General features: G+C 40.3%; 1 protein-coding gene across 5 annotated transcripts in view; it reads right to left on the minus strand.

The window, feature by feature from the left end:
• Positions 1 to 17,748, minus strand: part of brwd3 (bromodomain and WD repeat domain containing 3) — a 114,893-nt gene that overhangs the window by 17,860 nt on the left and 79,285 nt on the right. For 2 of the 5 annotated variants that reach the window (XM_068047768.1, XM_068047767.1), the window contains exons 28-35: positions 17,106 to 17,217; positions 10,571 to 10,632; positions 9,922 to 10,077; positions 9,631 to 9,751; positions 7,027 to 7,152; positions 6,848 to 6,926; positions 3,638 to 3,691; positions 2,869 to 3,018 (exon numbers count right to left, since the gene is read on the minus strand). In XM_068047768.1, the coding sequence (XP_067903869.1) occupies positions 2,869 to 3,018; positions 3,638 to 3,691; positions 6,848 to 6,926; positions 7,027 to 7,152; positions 9,631 to 9,751; positions 9,922 to 10,077; positions 10,571 to 10,632; positions 17,106 to 17,217 (860 nt within the window). Of the gene's footprint in view, positions 1 to 2,868; positions 3,019 to 3,637; positions 3,692 to 6,847; positions 6,927 to 7,026; positions 7,153 to 9,630; positions 9,752 to 9,921; positions 10,078 to 10,570; positions 10,633 to 17,105; positions 17,218 to 17,748 lie in introns of those variants that run through there. The other 3 variants (XM_068047770.1, XM_068047769.1, XM_068047771.1) reach the window with 2 other exon arrangements.

Here is a 17,748-nt window from a genome sequence, read left to right on the forward strand (position 1 = left end):
TGGTTGCGGTTGTTGGGAGGCCAATCATCTCAGTCCGAGGGCATCACTACAGGAGTTCCTCAGGGTAGTGTCTGAGGCCCAACCATCTTCAGCTGCTTCAATGACCTTCCCTTCATCATAAGGTCACAAGTGGGGATGTTTGATGATGATTGCACAATGTTCAGCACCACTTGTGACTCCTCAGATACTGAAGCAGTCCATGTCCATATGCAGCAATGCCAATATTCAGGCTCGGGCTTATAAGTGGCAAGTTACATTTGCGGCACACCAGTGTCAAACAATGACTAATCGCCAACGAGAGAATCCAACCATTTCCCCTTGACATTCAATGGCATTACCATCACTGAATCTCCCAGTATCAACATCCTGAGAGGGGTTGACCAGAAAGTGAACTGGACCAGCCACAGAAATACTGTGGCTGCAAGAGCAGGTCAGAGGCTGGGAATTTTGAAGCAAGTTGCTAAACTCCAGAAAGCTTATTATGGAAGGATAATGCTGGAGCCTATATTTACTCAGTTTCACATTTATTGTGCAGAGGATTACAAACACCACAGAATCATTACAGTGTAGGAGGCCATTCAGCCCATCGTGTCCGCACTGACTCTCCGAAAGAGCAATTCCCTCAGCTGCATTCCCCTGCCTTCTCCCCATAACCCTGCACATTCTTCCTTTTCATATAACTGTCTAATTCCCTTTTTAATGCTTCAATTGAACCTGCCTCCATGACGTTCTCAGGCAGCGCATTCCAGACCTTAACTACTCGCTGCGTGAAAAGTTTTTCCTCATGTCACTTTTGATTCTCAAACATGTAGCTCCTCACCCAAACCCTGCACCAGTCTCCGTGAGTGTCTGCCCACAAGTGCTCAACTAAGACCCCAATTAACACCCTTCACCTGCATATAATCAAACCACTGATACCAGATTAACATAAGTAACTCACCTCCTGACTCCCCAAAGCCTATCCACCATCGACAAGGCATTTGATAAGGTGCCAAATTAAAGGTTATAGCGGAAAAGCTCATGGTGTGGGGGTAATGTATTGGCATGGATAGAAGATTGGCTAGCTAACAGGAAACATTGGTGAGAACACATCTGGAGTACTGTGCACAGTATTGGTCTCCTTATTTAAGGAAGCAAATGCACTGGAAGCAGTTCAGAGAAGGTTTATTACACTAATGCTGGAATGGGTGGGTCGTCTTAATGGGAAAGGTTGGGCAGGCAAGGCTTGTATCCACTGGAGTTTAGGAGAGGAGGTGACTTGATTGAAGCATACAAGATCCTGAGGGGTCTCGACAGGGCCGATAAGGAAAGGATATTTCCCTTGTGGGAGAATCTAGAACTAAGGGTCACTGTTTAAAAATAAAGGGTCGCCCATTTAATTTTTTTTCTCTCAGAGGGTCGTGAGTCTTTGGAACTCTCTTCCTCAAAGGTAGTGAAAGCAAAATCTTTAAATATTTTTAAGGCTGAGGTAGATAGATTCTTGATAAGCAAGGGGGTGACAAGTTATTGGGGATAGGCGGGAATGTGGAGTTGTGGTTACAATTAGATCAGCCATGATCTTATTGAATGGCGGAGCAGGCTCGAGGGGCCTACTCCTGCTCCTAATTCATATGTTCGTAAGTCAGGAGTGTGATGGAATACTCTCCACTTGCCTGGATGAGAGCAGCTCCAGCAACACGCAAGAAGCTCGACACCATCCAGGACAAACCAGCCCGCTTCACTGGCATTCTATCCACCACTTTCAACATTCACTCCCTCCACCACTGATGCATACTGGCAGCAGCGTGTACCATCTACATGATGCAGCAACTCACAGATGCATGGCAACACCACCAACTGAAAGTTCCCCTCCAAGCCACACACCATCCTGACTTGGAAATATATTGTTGTTCCTTCACTGTCACTGGGTTAAAATCCTGGAACTCCCTGCCTAACAGCACTGTTGGTGTACCTACTAAGGACTACAGCAGTTCAAGAAGGCTTCTCAAGGGCAATTCAGGATGGGCAATAAATACTGACCAAGTCAGCGACACCCACATCCCATGAAAGAATAAAAAAGTTACAATATTTGTATCAAATAAGGAAAAAACATGCTCCAAGTACTGAATTTTCCCTCAACCTGTTGTGAGCTGTACTGCAGGCAGTGTTGCATTTGTAATCAATGGATAATCAGACTTTAAGAAACCATTTTCTCCAAGATTAATTCTGAACAAACTAGTTTTCAGAAATTAACTCCAATGGAACGGCAGGTATATTTTAACTACAACTGCAATGCTAGTATGAGAGGTTTTACTGCATTTACACCATAATTGCAATCTGAATTTGGGGGTTGCACTCCTATCCAAAAGCGAAGCGAACAAGATTCCCTAGAGTCTCACGCTGCTTTGCTTTGGAATCCGCTCAGGCCAACTAACACTACAAAACTTTAACATCACTGTGAAGCTGCATGTGCTTCACATCAATGCTAACTGTTATGGAACTGCACCCTGAACTATACAAAATTGCTGTACAACACCAGCTATCATGGATATGTTTAATTTTAACCTGCATTATTTTTTTAATCATTCATTAGGACTGGAGCTTAACTACCTGATTAGGATTTTGTGTTAATACAAATGATTTTTCTATTAAAACGCTTCAGCTAAAATGTGAAGCTATCAGAACAAAAGATCTCCTGCGCCATTGTTCATTGCAACTCAGAGGATGCCCTACGTAAAGAAAGGAGAACTATATGTAATATATTACTCTGCTGTAAGGTGTAGCACATCCCTTTAAGTGCTATAAAAAGACACATCCTAAAACAGGAACTTGATAAAAGCTGATGTGAACTTTAAAATAGTAATAATTTCAAAAATATTTCCCACGTACAGGATATGCAAAGAGATCCACTGGCTGCCTAAAAGGTTCAGAGTCCTCGCACTGAAACATGAGGTTCAGAAATTCTCTGCACTGTTCTTTCCAAGCATTCACGTCAATGCTGAATGCTGGTCTTCTGTTCAACTGCCTTGGGAGTCGATGCTAAGGTTAAAAAAGAAATACACTCAATTAAACTTAATTCACTTTGGCAGCAGGGGGCAGGTTTGGGGAATTGATTACACTTTATAAACTATTCAAACAGTTAGATTGGCATTGTATTTAGAAATCCTGGGAGATAGGGCGGTGCAGCAAGTCATCATTACTGTCTTTTTACCTTTGGGACCTAGCATCCCTAGTTTTCAGGGAAATGTGGTGATGTATAGGGAATTCCCTCTCATGGCGAGGAAACAAAGGAACAGCGTGACCATAGAATGAAAAGGCTCTATCCACACGAAAGGATAAATGGTGAAAAACTGTTTACACAATGTTTTCAGGAGAAATGAGGAGTGAATTCATCAGTCATCCACATCAAGTTGGGAGCTGCACTCAAAGGAAGCATGGGTCAGAATTTTTTAAAATAGCAGAATTATAATGAATACTGTAAAGCTAGTGAAAATTCCTAGCAATAGCTGAGGCTACATTATGTTACCAGATTAAGGTGTAACACATTACACAGAATAATGGGTAACAATTTTTACATTGAAATAGGTGGACAGGAAAAATCAATAAAACAGTACAATAAAGACAGTCATTTTAAATAGGTGTATTCTTATATACTCACTATTGTGTCTGAGGAGGTCCCAGGAGCATCAGAATCTAGTTCTGCAGATGGTTCCTAATTTTAAAAAAAAAGTTAAAGTAAGTGTATCTGGGTGAAGTTTTTCATAAAATTTGTGCATTACTCAGGCAGTAGGTACTGCTTGTATGCTTTGCTCAATATTATACTTTTATCATTTAACATCCAACGTTCAGAAAATTTTGTTCATTAAATGACTGCACAAGTAGGCATAGGCAAGAAATTTCTCAGTCGAAACAGACTGAAAGCTTTGGGGACGTGAGCATCAGTCAACGTCTTTGCAAACACAAGACTAGCACTGACGCGATCAGTCAACATGAACTCCAGATGCTCTGGTGGGGAAGCAATTCATACTTCTGGTTCAGAACTGATTCTGAACACAGACAGTCGAGGCCATGGTGATTGGATTCTGATCACAACAACTTATAGATATTATATATAGACAACTCAAGGCACAACCACCAATAGTAGCAGAGCTGAGTTGATACCTACCAAGGAATGCCTCAATCCAACAGGTGATGGTCCTGCTCGAGGAGATAACTACCATTTGGCATCTTAGTACTGATTCAATAATAGCGATTAGTTTATACTTGAGAAGAATACATCAGCCTCAGTAGCTCCCAAGGTCCTCATCAGTTCGGAGTACATTTCCTACACTGCAACAGAAGCTCCGCTACAAAAGTATTTTGTTGGCTGTAAGGCATCTTTCTATGACTAAACCCTAAAATAGCCATGACCTGTACTCAATTTTTGCCATCACCACTGCTACTACTGCTATATGAGAAGGCTGAAGGACAGGAGAAGATGAGATGTATGCTCCCAGGAGGAGGGGTGGGTAGTCATTGAGCTGAGAGAGAAAAATTAAGCACTGCAGGATTCTACTTCAAGGAGCCATGGTGGGCGAAGAGGAAAGGAGGCCCTGGCCATATCCAGGAGGGATTAACTCTTGGGGCGGTGGTAGTGTCAATTGTTATGGGCATGATACAGTAAAGAGAAGTAACAGGTGTTGGTGACAACAACAAATAAAAAGGGATAAAAGAGAGGAAAGAGCACAGCTGGACCGAGAGATGGTTGACATTAGGAGAGCGAGCTTGGGAACAATACGGAAACATACACAATGATGGACAGAGAAACGGCTTTGTGTCACATGTACAAATTGGATGACATGGGCTGACTATACAGGTCCATGTTATAGTTCACTAAGAATAGTGGACAAAGCAGAAGTTTGGATCCTAACTTGCTGACACTCAGTTATGCCCTGATCTGGAGGAGGGATGAGGTTAGAGCTAAGGTCTGATGGGTAGAAGGGCATCTGACTGTTGGCTGACATCATCTTCAGTGCTTGTGAGAGAGTTTTCTGGTGGAGGTTGCCATGCTCCGATGCTATCAGAGTCTTTAGGCTTGCAGGCCCGTAGACCTGTCATCAGAGGGCTTGACTGCATTAAAAGAGGAAGCTGTTGTTTCATGTTCAAAGAATTACCAACAAGATGGAACATGGCGAGAGGTTTAACGGGTAGGAAGGGACAGTGGAAGCTAGCTCTAGTTGCTAGAGTGGCAGTGGATTAGAAATCTATGCTGTGATGGAAATCACACCTGCCAAGTGAAAACACATTAATTTTGTCATCTGGGACAATACTGGAAACTTTTTACTGGATATTGCAAATAACTTGTTTAAAAAAAGCAGAGCTGAGCGACTGAAATATGGTCGCACATTTGCATTCTGAGAGACAAGAATGGAGAGACAAAAGGGGTGCTCCTTGATTCAATTCACAAGATTGGTCTGGACAATAGAGGTGATCAACAACCTTTGACCATGTAAGAGCCAGACCTTCATGGCCCCCCTCCTCCAATCCACTGAGTGTGTCTGGAAAGCTTTGAAATCCAACAACTCTCCCGGAAGCTGCTGTTTCAAACAGATGGTCACATGACCTACCTGTTGACAAGACTGGGGGTTTTTGAATTGTGCCTCACAGAAAGGAAAAGACTGCAACTGGACTGGCAGAGGAAAAGTTCCTCTTTCTCTCCCTGTCTGTCTCTCCAGCAAAGTTCCAGGGAACCCATGGTGGCAGCTTAGACTTCAAGACTACAGATAAAGCACCTCTTTGGCCTTCTGGTACCATAGAAGCAAGTCTGAAATTGTGCACTGGGCCCCAGCAAGAACTCCAAGACCTTCATTTCAATCAAGGACACTACCGCAAGGACACTAATAACTGTATCTGTATTCCATTTATTATGAACTCTACTTCAACGAACCCCCCCCCCCCGCTTAATTTTTTCTCCCTCTTTGTATCTATTTGTGTGTGTATGCCTCTCGTATGCATGCAAGTGTGGTTGTGTCGAATATTGTGGTAATTTTAACCAGGTTAGGGTAATAAGGTTAATAAACTTACATCTTTCTTCTTTAAACTCAAGAAAACCTGTCTGTTTGGCTCATTTGCAATTACAATTAGAGTGCAGTCAGCAAGGGCTCACTGAGGGGGTAAGCTAAAAATCACTGTTTAAAAAAAATAAACCCTGTTACGGCCAAACCAGGAAAGGGGCAAGAGGAGAGCCCGAGTCCCCCTCCTCACCCAGTCATAACAATGCCAAGATTCCTGCAATTATCATAGAAATTAACAGCACGTAGGGAGGCCATTCGGCCCATTGTGCCTATGCTGGATCCTTGAAAGAGCAGTCACGCTCAGTCCCATATCCCATTTCTTGTCCGTAACCCTTTAAGTTTCTCATCCACGAATAACTTCAACTCAATTTTAAAATTATAGAATTAGATTCCACATTAGGTACAGCATTCCAGATTATCTCCTGTCTAAATCTACAACCTCTGGATATTGACCCACTCACCAAAGGGAAAAGATTTTCTTTATCTACTCTATCCAAACCTCTCAATCTTGAAAACCTCTATCAGGTCACCTCTTAATCTTCTCTGTTCCAAGGAGAACAGTCCTAACTTTTCCAACCTCCCCTCATAACTGAAGTTAAATATGTTACACAATCATCTTCTATAGAGAGAATATCTACTTCATATATGACTTGAACTAAAGGGGCAACCATTCCAATTAATAAAATTTCTTTTCGATGAATCTGATACTCAGAGGACCCTATCTCCAATCTCTTTACAGAAAATAAACCAGATGTGTTTGATCATTTTTGATGTTAGTGCAGCTAATGATCCAATTTCTTGGGAATATCTTTTACCTGGTCATTTTCATCACTACTAAGTTCCTCTGCCTTAATTTTTTCATACATCTCTAACATATTGGTGTAGCTCTGGTCCCTATAAATAAAAACAAAAGTGGTAAACCACAGCATAAAATCAAACATAATGAACAAAGTTTGCTGTATCTTCTTAAGCTCAAAGAAACCACCAAACTCACCCAATAAACTGAAGTAACACATCTGTAATTAATTTTGCAGACTTGACAATAGGACTGTCAAGCTCATTAAAAGTCCTAGCATTATGTTCGATGTATCTTACTTCCCACATCAGGGCAGAAATTGTCCTGTAATTCAAATGTTAACAAGTTAATAGCATGTCCACTGTCAATCCAGCTGTTTACAACTTCACTGTGAAATGCACCAATTACTTGTCACAAGCAATAATGCTTCACTTTATTGCTATTCCTTCACAAAAAATAAAACCAAACAGATTGTGATGACATTGATTTAATACCCACACCACTCAACTGCCAGTCTCAGCCATTTTGGTCATGAGAGGGAAGTCGCTTCGGAGAAAGGAGGATGCTAGAAAAGCCGAGTGGTAGTTTATCAGACTGGAGGATGGCAGACTGTGGTGTACCCCAAGGGTCAGTGCTAGGACCGCTTCTTTTTTGCTATATTTAATGACTTGGATCTTGGAATAGAATAGAATTTCAAAATTTGCCGATGATACCAAACTTGGAGGACCATCAAGCAGTGACGATGATATGAGCCACCTGCAACAGGACATAGTCGGCTAGCAGAATAGGCAGACAAGTGGCAGATGGAATTTAATACAGAGAAGTATGAGGTGATGCACTTTGGTAGAAGGGATAGGGTGAGGCAATACAGATATAATGAAAAAAAAAATGAATAATGGTACAGTTCTAGATGAACAGAGGGATCTGGGGGTGCATGCACATCCATCTTTGACGATGGCAGGACATATTGAAAGTGATTAGCAAAGCATATGGGATCATATGCTTCATAAATAGTGTCAGAGAGTACAAAAGCAGGGAAGTTATGCTGAACCGTTATAAGCTCTGGTTAGGCCCCAACTACAGTACTGCTTCCAGTTCTGGTTGCCACACTTTAGGAAGGATGTGAGGGGGTGTAGAGATTTACCAGAATGGTTCCAGGGAGGGGGATTTTAATTACAAGGTTAGGTTGGAAAAGCTGGGGTTGTTCTTCCTGGAGCAAAGGAGATTGAGGGGAGATTTAATAGAGGTATACAAAATTATGATAGGCTTAGATGAATTAGACAAGGAAAAACTGTCCCCATTAACTGATAGTACAAAGACTAGGGGACACAGATGGAAGGCTTTGGGAAGAGATGCAGGTAGAATGAATGTAAAGAAGAACTTTTTTACGCAGCGAGTGGTAATGAGCTGGACATCACTGCCCACGAGGGTGGTGGAAACAGAGACAATGATTTCGAAAGGAAATTGGATGGGCACTTGAAGGAAATAAAATTGCAGAGCTACGGGGGTCCTAGAATGTGATTAAAAGGATGGGCCACCCTTGCATCCTCTTTTCAGAGGCAACTCCTAATTAAATATGTTGAATGAGGTTCATTGGAGCTTTTACATTACAACTAGTCTAGAAACCAAACTAATGATATGCATTTGGCATGAAACAAAATGATGAAATATGTGGCCAAGAATTCTAATGCTGTTGCTGAAGTGTACAATGTAGGTTTCTATATTCCTTAATGCTGAGAAATAAATGTAAAAATATTTTTGAAGGGAATCACAGTCTTATATTTCCCCTCATTGGATAAGTGGGTCATTCTATTTGCATATAGAGTGTAAACTGAGGAACGATAAGATTAAAAGAAAACAAAAGCTTTAACTGGTAACAGAACCTTGATCCATGAACAGAACAGGATTCAACTTTTGGTTTTGATATTCAGTTTACTAAACTTGCAGCCAACCATATAAGACAACATGAAAAACAATGTGAACATAAGGTAGAAAACAAAAGACTCGAGCCCTGAAATTACACCAGATAGTACAAACATAAGTTCATGTTTCCAAGAAAACAGTCGAGAAGGGAATTCAGCTGAAAAATCTTAGGGGTAGAAATTTGTCGCAGTGGGTGGTGCAAAATGGGGGCGTATCAAATCGGATGCCCATTCTACACAACACCTGATATTTAATCCATTGACTGTTAACTTCAGGACACAGGTGCTTATATTCAGAAATGCAAAACATTAATTATTGCACTGGACTAGTACGCAGAGATCATAGGTTCACATCCCTGAATTCAAAATGAATCTGAAACTGAATTCAATAAACCTGGTAATTTGTTCATTAATGTCCTTCAGGTTAAGAAACCTACTACCCCATTCAGAATAAGGGATAGGCCATTTAAAACTGAGATGACGAGGAATTTCTTCACTCAGAGGGTGGTGAATCTTTGGAATTCTCTAACCCAGAGGGCTGTGGAAGCTCAATCACTGAGTACGTTCAAGACAGAAATTGATAGATATTTGGAGACTAATGACATCAAGGAATATGGGGATAGTGCGGGAAAGTGATGTTCAGCCATGATCTAACTGAATGGTAGAGCAGGCTCAACAGGTTGTGTGGCCTACTCCTGCTACTATGTTCCTATTCAGTCTGTTTACAGGTGACTCTAGTCCCACACTATATGCTGGACTCCTCAGTTGTTTTTAAAAAAAAATCATTCACGAGCTCTCACTACCACCTTCCCAGGGTAATAAGGAATAATCAATGCAAAGAATCAAAGCAAACTTTTCTGAAGTAGAAATGAAAACTCACCTATAAAACCCGTTTTCTAATTTCTTCTTGATGGTGCTTAGGTCTGTTGGATATGCAACCACAGTACAATACAGCGGGTAGGCAGAGAGATCCACTGGGGCACAAAAAGGTGTGGCTATTTCTGTCAAATAAATGAAAGTTTATAAACCTACTATTTGGTTAGTTCCTCTAAAAAGTATTTATCTCACAAACGTCTGAACTAAATTAATGACAGAAACATGAACTTTAAGATTTTCTACACAATAGAGAGTTAATGATTTGAAATTGAATTTAACTGCATTGGGCAATTACCAAGTGTAAGCAGTTGATCGATTCCCTGAATGATACGTTTATGTTCTTCATCTGCAGAGCCAGATCCCCATTCACCCTCCTGAGGTTTATATAACAAGTCTTTAAGCTCCTCTGGAGTGACAGGAACACTGGCACCAATTTCTTCAGGGTAGGTAGCTGCAAAAGCATACACAATAGATGCTAAAAAGGTAGTTGCTTTCCATATTTTAATAGGAGTGAAAAAAACATACCCACTTAAATTCAATCAAGCAGATTCTAAAACATTTATATTAAAAAATACAATAAACTGCAGAAAAGGTGTATTAAATTGCAAATTTGCAACTATTGTCTGTAAATGCATCTATTTTTGAGGCATTAACTTTCAAATAGACTAATCGGGTGGCATCATAATTGAATAATGTAATTTGGAACAGAGCTGAGAATCTCAAAAACTGAATTTATCTGGGAAAACATTTTACAATTGCTCCTACAGCAGCTTTTCTTTTTCTGAATTCCCAAAATGCATGTACCAGGGAAAAATGACCCAAATTTATTAAAATAAAATTTTAGTTATCAAATATGCAAAGAATAGTGCAGGATTCCATGTACAAATAATTCTAGTGCTGTATAAGCATTTTCAGCACTGTACTGTAAAAATTAAGTGTCCTACCATTGTCAGGAATTTGTTCCATGTCCCATGGGCTCATCTTCTCCAGCTCGTTATTATCCCAGCTAGAAATATGACAGACCAATTTAAAACTTTTTAAAATGCAGATTTAAAGCTTTAAAGGATGCACCCAAGATCCTACCACAACCATGTCACATTTTAAAAGCTGGATTTTTACAAAACAGAACGAACTGCTACTAATGAAGATAGTTCAAGCGGCAAAACTTGGATCCTTTTTAAATTGTGCTATTTTGACTCAGCTGTTAACACTCTCACCTCCAAGACAAAGGGTTGTGGATTCAAGCCCTCTTCCAGATTTAAGCATATAATTTAAGTCAACAGGCCACTGTAATACTGAAAGAATGGTGCACCAGAGGTGCCACCCTTTACACGGATCATTAAACTGAGGCCCAATTTCTGGATCTCTTGGCTCAGGTCGTTAAGTTCCCATAGCAGTACACAAATAGCAATCTCACCAAGTGCCCTTGCCAACATTCGACACCAACAAAACTATAACTGGCTGCTGGGATTGCTTACAAACCAATCACAGAACTTCAAAGATGCAATAAGGTTCTATATAAAAGCAAATCTTCTCTCTTTCTTGAAGTAAACTGTATATGTAACTGATGCATTTCCAACTATCTCAGGCAAGCCCCGACCTGCCAAGAATGAGGAAAATTAATTTCGCCACATGAACATTGATTTTAAACTGCTGTTGAAGGAAGAACTTGCTTTAAAAAACAATTGGAGACTTTGGCTGGACAGAGACATTAGCATATCAACAAGCAGTACTTGGAAGGACAAAGGGGCTATTCCCTGCTCCAATTTAATCTACAATGGACTTCTGATTACCAGACGTTGAAGCATTCCAGGTTAACTACTAAGATCGCCGAATACACAAACAGACGTGGTCAGATCAGTTTAGTCACGTGACTGGCTGACTGTTGGGAGTTTTTTTGAATTTGAACTGGCCACAGGGTTAAAACTCAGAAGGCTGTTAGCTCCTAGATTGAAAAGACCTCTCTCCTGTCCGCTCTCATCTCGCTCTCACCAGCTTCAGAAATCAGTGAAGACATATGAACGCCAACAGAGAAAAGTCTCCTACAGCGAACAAGGTTTAAGATAACAACTGGGCCTCAATAAAAGGCAGACTACTTACAAAACGATTACAGTGAGCTCGAAGCACAATAAAGAAGAAACTCTTCTGATATTGCCTCAAACCTCCCCATTTTATTTTTCTTTTGCTTTTTTCTGTCCCTATTTGCATGTGCGTATCGCGTATGCATGCTAGCATGGGGCGTGGTGTGTATCCGTAGGCGCTAACCGAATTAAAGTCTAAGTTTAAGTTTTAATAAAATTTAATTTTTCTTCTTTAAACCTAAGAAAGTCTGTTTATGCTCATTTCTTTGCCTTATAATTGGAAAGTGGTGAAAAAGGAGACTCCAAGGGGGAGCTCAAAACACAGGGCGGCACAGTGGTTAGCACTGCAGCCTCACAGCTCCAGCGACCCGGGTTCAATTCTGGGTACTGCCTGTGTGGAGTTTGCAAGTTCTCCCTGTGTCTGCGTGGGTTTCCTCCGGGTGCTCCGGTTTCCTCCCACATGCCAAAGACTTGCAGGTTGATAGGTTAATTGGCCATTATAAATTGCCCCTAGTATAGGTAGGTGGTAGGGGAATATAGGGACAGGTGGGGATGTGGTAGGAATATGGAATTAGTGTAGGATTAGTATAAATGGGTGGTTGATGGTCGGCACAGATTCGGTGGGCTGAAGGGCCTGTTTCAGTGCTGTATCTCTAAACTCAACAGTGTTTAAAAATTAAACCCTGTGCAATAAGACCAGGTGAAGACAGTAAAAGACCCCTAGACACATTTCTCAAGTGGTCATAACAACTGTTTTGATTATCAGGTCTTATCCAAAACTATCGCCCATTTCTCAATATATAACCCAAAAAAAGACTCAACGGTATCTATATACGGTCAACATCATTCATTTAAATATGAAGCTGGTGTCCTGGATTGCACTTTTGCTGGATTTCAATGAGTAGCCGCAGTTCACTCTTATTGTAACTCCAGCAGACCCAATAGTGCCCAGCAAAAATAGTCTGGAGTTAGCACTCAGATTATGAATCTGTTCTTGGATATAGTACAAACACAAGAATGTCGATGGGTTGAACAGGGGAATAACCTCAGGGACAGATGGGCACTTCAAAAATGGCAAAGAGACTGTGAAAAAAAAAGGATTGATAGAAGACTGTAGTCTATTATTAACTCTCCCATTACCTGCATTGTATATATGGTAGGTCATAGATTTTAAACCTCATTGGTTTTGGGTGCCCATATATTTTGACTTACAGTTAGGAAATTTAGAAAGAAATTAAATAGATTATAAATTTATTTAAAAATTTCTAATTTTAAAATTCTTCTCCGCATTTATCTAGCATTGGTCAACAAAGTTTTGAATGAGAAAATTCATGGATCATAGAATGGATACAGCACAGGAGACCATTCGGCCGAGCATGTCCCTGCTGCCTCTCTGCAATAGCAACTCAGCTAGCCCCACTCCCCCGCCCTTTTCCTGTAGCCCTGCAATTTGTTTCTCTGCAGGGAACTGTCCAATTCCCTTTTGAAAGCCACGATTGAATCTGCCTCCACCACACTCAGGCAGTGCATTCCAGATCATAACCACTTGGTCATGTCGCCTTTGGTTTTTTTGCCATTCACCTTAAATCAGTGTTCTCTGGTTCTTGACCCTTCTGCCAATGGGAACAGTTTCTCCCTATCGACTCTGTTTCGGTCCCTCATGATTTTGAACACTTCTATAAATCTCCTTTCAACTTTCTCTAATGAGAAGAGCCCCAGCTTCTCCAATTTACCTTCATAACTGAAGTCCCTCATCCCAGGAACCATTCTTGTAAATCTTTCCTGCAACCTCTCTAATGCCTTCACATTCTTCCTAAAGTGCAGTACCCAGAATTAGACACAATAAAACAGTTGAGGTCGAACCAGTGTTTTATAAAGGATCACCATAGCGCCCTTGCTTTTGTACTCTACACCTCTATTTATAAAGCACAGAATTCTGCATGCCTTATTAACCTTTCTCAACCTACCTCGTCACCTTCAACGATTTGTGCACATATACCGCCAGGTCCCTCTGCTTCTGCACCCCCTTTAGAATTATATCCTTTATTTTATATTGTCTAGCCTCATTCTTCCTACTAAATGTATCACTTCACACTTCTCTGCATTAAATTCCATCTGCCATGTGCTCGCCCATTCCATTAGCTTGTCTATGTCATCTTGCCTCCTTACAGTTCACAATACTTCCAAGCTTTGTGCCATCTGCAAATTTTGAAATTGTGCCCTGCACACCCAAGTTTAGCTCATTAATATAGATAAAGAAAAGCAGTGGTCCTAATACCAACCCCCTGGGGGACTCCACTACATACCTTCCTCCAGTCCAAAAAACAACCGTCACCACTATTCCATTTCCTGCACTCAACCAACTTCATATCCATGTTGACACAGTCCCCTTTATTCCATGGGTTTTAACTTTGCTGACAAGCCTGTTATGTGGCACTTTTATCAACTGCCTTTTAGAAGTTCATGTACTGCACATCAACTGCATTATGCTCATCAATACTCTGTTACCTCAGCAAAAACTCAATCAAGTTAGGTAAAAACCTTTTGCCTGCAACAGGTTCGTGCTGACTTTCCTTAATTAATTCACATTTGTCCAAGCGACTGCTAATTTTGTCCCGCATTATTGTTTCTAAAAGCTTTTCCACCACCGAGGTTAAACAGGCAGGCCTGGAGTTGTTGGGCTTATCCTAATAACCTTTTTTGAACAAGGATGTAACATTTGCATTCTCTAGTCCTCTGGTACCACCACTGTATCTAAGAAGAATTGGAAGATTGTTAGTGCCTCCGTAATTTTTACCCTTACTGCCTTCTGTTTCCTCGGATGCATCTGATTTGTTCCTGGTGACTTGTCAGCCTTTCTAATACCTCCTCAATCAACGTTTAGCCCACCCAGTGTCTCAACTACCTCCTCTTTCACTATGACTTGGACGGCATCTTCTCCCTTAGAATACAAAGTACTCATTTAGTACTTCAGCCTTGCCCTCTGCCTCCATGTGTAAATTCCGTTTTTGATCCCTAATTAGCCCCACTGCTTTTCACCGCCATTTTACTATTTATATGCCTATAGAAGACTTTTGGATTCCCTTTTCTATTAGATGCCAGTCTCTTTTCATGTCTTTTTTCACTTGCCCTCTAAACTTTCTATATTCAGCCTGGTTCTCACATGTATTATCAATGTGACATCTGTCATATGCATCCTTTATCTGCTTCAACTTACTCTATATCGCTTTCATCATCCAGGGAGCTCTGGCTTTGTTTGTCCTACCTTTCCCCCTCATGGGAACGTACCCTGACCATACCCAGACTACCTCCTCTTTAATGGCAGCCCATTGATGTTACAGTTTTCCCTGCTAACCTTTGATTCCAATTTACCTGGGACAGATCTATTCTCACCTCATTGAATTAATTATTTTTACTCTGTGGACTGCTCCTTGTCCTGTGCCATGGCATTACATGGTTTAAGTTGGCTACGATCACTGCACCCTAAATGTTCCCCTATTGGCACTTGATCCACTTGACTCAACTCATTCCCCAAAACCAGATCCAGCAATGCCTCCTTGCTCATTGAGCCGGAAACATACTAATCTAGAAAATTCTCCCAAACACACTTCAAAAACTCCTCCCTCTCGCTGTCCTTCACACTATTACTATCCCAGTCTATATTAGGATAATTAAAGCCCATTTATTTATTTAGAGATACAGCACTGTAACAGGCCCTTCGGCTCACCGAGTCTGCCGACCAACAACCACACATTTATACTAAACCTACAGTAATCCCATATTCCCCATCACCTCCCTAAACTAGGGGCAATTTACAACGGCCAATTTACCTATCACCTGCCAGTCTTTTGGATGTGGGAGGAAACCCACGCAGACACAGGGAGAACTTGCAAACTCCGCACAGGCAGTACCCAGAATCGAACCCAGGTCCCTGGAGCTGTGAGGCTGCAATGCTAACCACTGCGCTCGATAGTTTTTGCACCTCTAATTTCCTTGCAAATTTGTTCCTCTATATCTTTCCCACTCGTTGGTGGCCTACAGAATACACCAGGTCATGTAATGAGACTACTATTGCTTCTTAGCTCTAACCTAATAGATTCTGTCCTTGTCCCCCCCCCAGGACATCTTTCCTGCACTGCAATATTCTCAGAGACTGCATTTAATTTAAAACTAAATTGTCGGATTTACAAAAGTAGCAAATAAGGCAATTTGAAACCCTCTCAAGTGTAACTTGTAGTTTTAATCCCTTTAGGCCATCAGAGAATTTACTTTGTTAAAATCTTCTTACTCCCCTTGTAGCAGATAAAATATCAAACTCTCCACAGGAAGATCAGTTTCCAATCTGCTATTTTCTGCTTAAATAATACAACTTTTTCTTTATTTAAAAAAAGCAATGAAAATATTCTACTTCAAAGCAAACATTTTTAACAAAGGGGAAGTGGAGGAGCAAGTGAAGACAGGCCAATAGCAAGTGGGAGTTAGACACTTAAAATTCAGGATGCCAGAGGATCATTGCAATTGATTTGAAGTGCTGGATATCTGGAGTAAACAGTGTTTCTCCTAGTACAGTGTTCTGTAACCTGCGGTTGCAGAGCTGCATGCAGCTCTTTAATCTCATTTGCAGCTCCCATTCTTTTACAGTTGGATCGCATAACACGAAAAAAGCCAAAAACAAAAATGTCAAAAAAAGAGCCATATTTTTATTGTGGGGATAAAAAGTTAACTAACCATGATGCACTTTATGGTTTCAAATGATTATTTTAACGGAAAACATCACTGTGCTTGAAATAAACCTACTTGAGTGGTATAGCTACACCATGGTTATAGATAATGCCTTTGGTTCGAGGAACAGGTTTTATGGTTGCAACCATTATTGTTACCAATATAGCTGAGAGAAAAAAACATTTTGAATGTGCTATTAGAAGCTTTTTTTTTAAATCATGAGAATCAATAGCCAGAAAAACTGTCTTAATTCTATGCATCTTAAGTTAGTGTTTGTTTTAGAGATGACTTTACAGACAAAATTATAGTTTTAATAAAGTCAAAGCAACGTGATAATCTAGAGCTAGGTCTATTTGAATTTTGATTTTTTTTTCCTATTGCTACATTAATGCAATACTTTTTTTTTTAGTTATTACATATGAAAAGTATGCATTCAACCAAAAATACCTGGCAATTTGCCAAGTATTTGGTTTAAAAATACCAAATTTCCATCTTGCCGTTCCAAATAGTTTTTACTTTAGGCAGTTTTTACAGGTAAAAAAAGTTGCCGACCCCTGTCCTAGTATATAAATCACTTTAGGATAGTATTCAGTCCCGTGTCTTGATCCTGTTTAAATCAAGTACAATACATTTATGCAAGTTATTAACAACATCCAAAAAGATAACAGTTCCTCACCAAACATTGTAACATTGGAATAAACTGTCAGGATACTCAAGCTGAAAAGGTTGCTGACTCTGCACTGATCCAAACCACCAGGCATCGTCTATTATACTGCGAAACTTGTCTCCTGGTAAAAAAAGTAACAGAATAATTTTAAACATCCTTTATAAGCACTTTTAATTGTGATGGAAACCTAACCTCAAGCTCATTTTTCCCCTGCTGCAAATCCGCACTACTACAGTTTTAACAGTTCAATGTAATTATATATTGAAGTTACAAAACTATCATACATGTCAGAAGCTGTGTACGCAGAGTCAGAAACCGTAATGTGTTAGATGTGAGGTACAATTTACATTCATTATGAAGCATATTGTGCTGAGCCAATGGAGATTGTTGTCTGACTGAATGTAAGAAATGCAAAGGTTCATCACAATAAATAGCTGCATTTTCTTGGCAATGCCAAACATAGGAACACAAAATGAGCTTAGAACTGTCATAAACCTTCAGTGCTTTAATTTGTAAAAAAATTACCTTTGTATTCATTGGGCAAACACCCAAAACATGAAACTGTTTTTTGCCCTTTTCAAGTCCTAACATACAGACTCTGTATTTCTAGCATGTCATTTAAATGGCTTTCTCATACCAGTTTAAAGCTTCA

The sequence above is a fragment of the Heterodontus francisci genome, chromosome 15 (assembly GCF_036365525.1).
Source record: "Heterodontus francisci isolate sHetFra1 chromosome 15, sHetFra1.hap1, whole genome shotgun sequence".
NCBI classification, from domain to species: Eukaryota; Metazoa; Chordata; class Chondrichthyes; order Heterodontiformes; family Heterodontidae; genus Heterodontus; species Heterodontus francisci.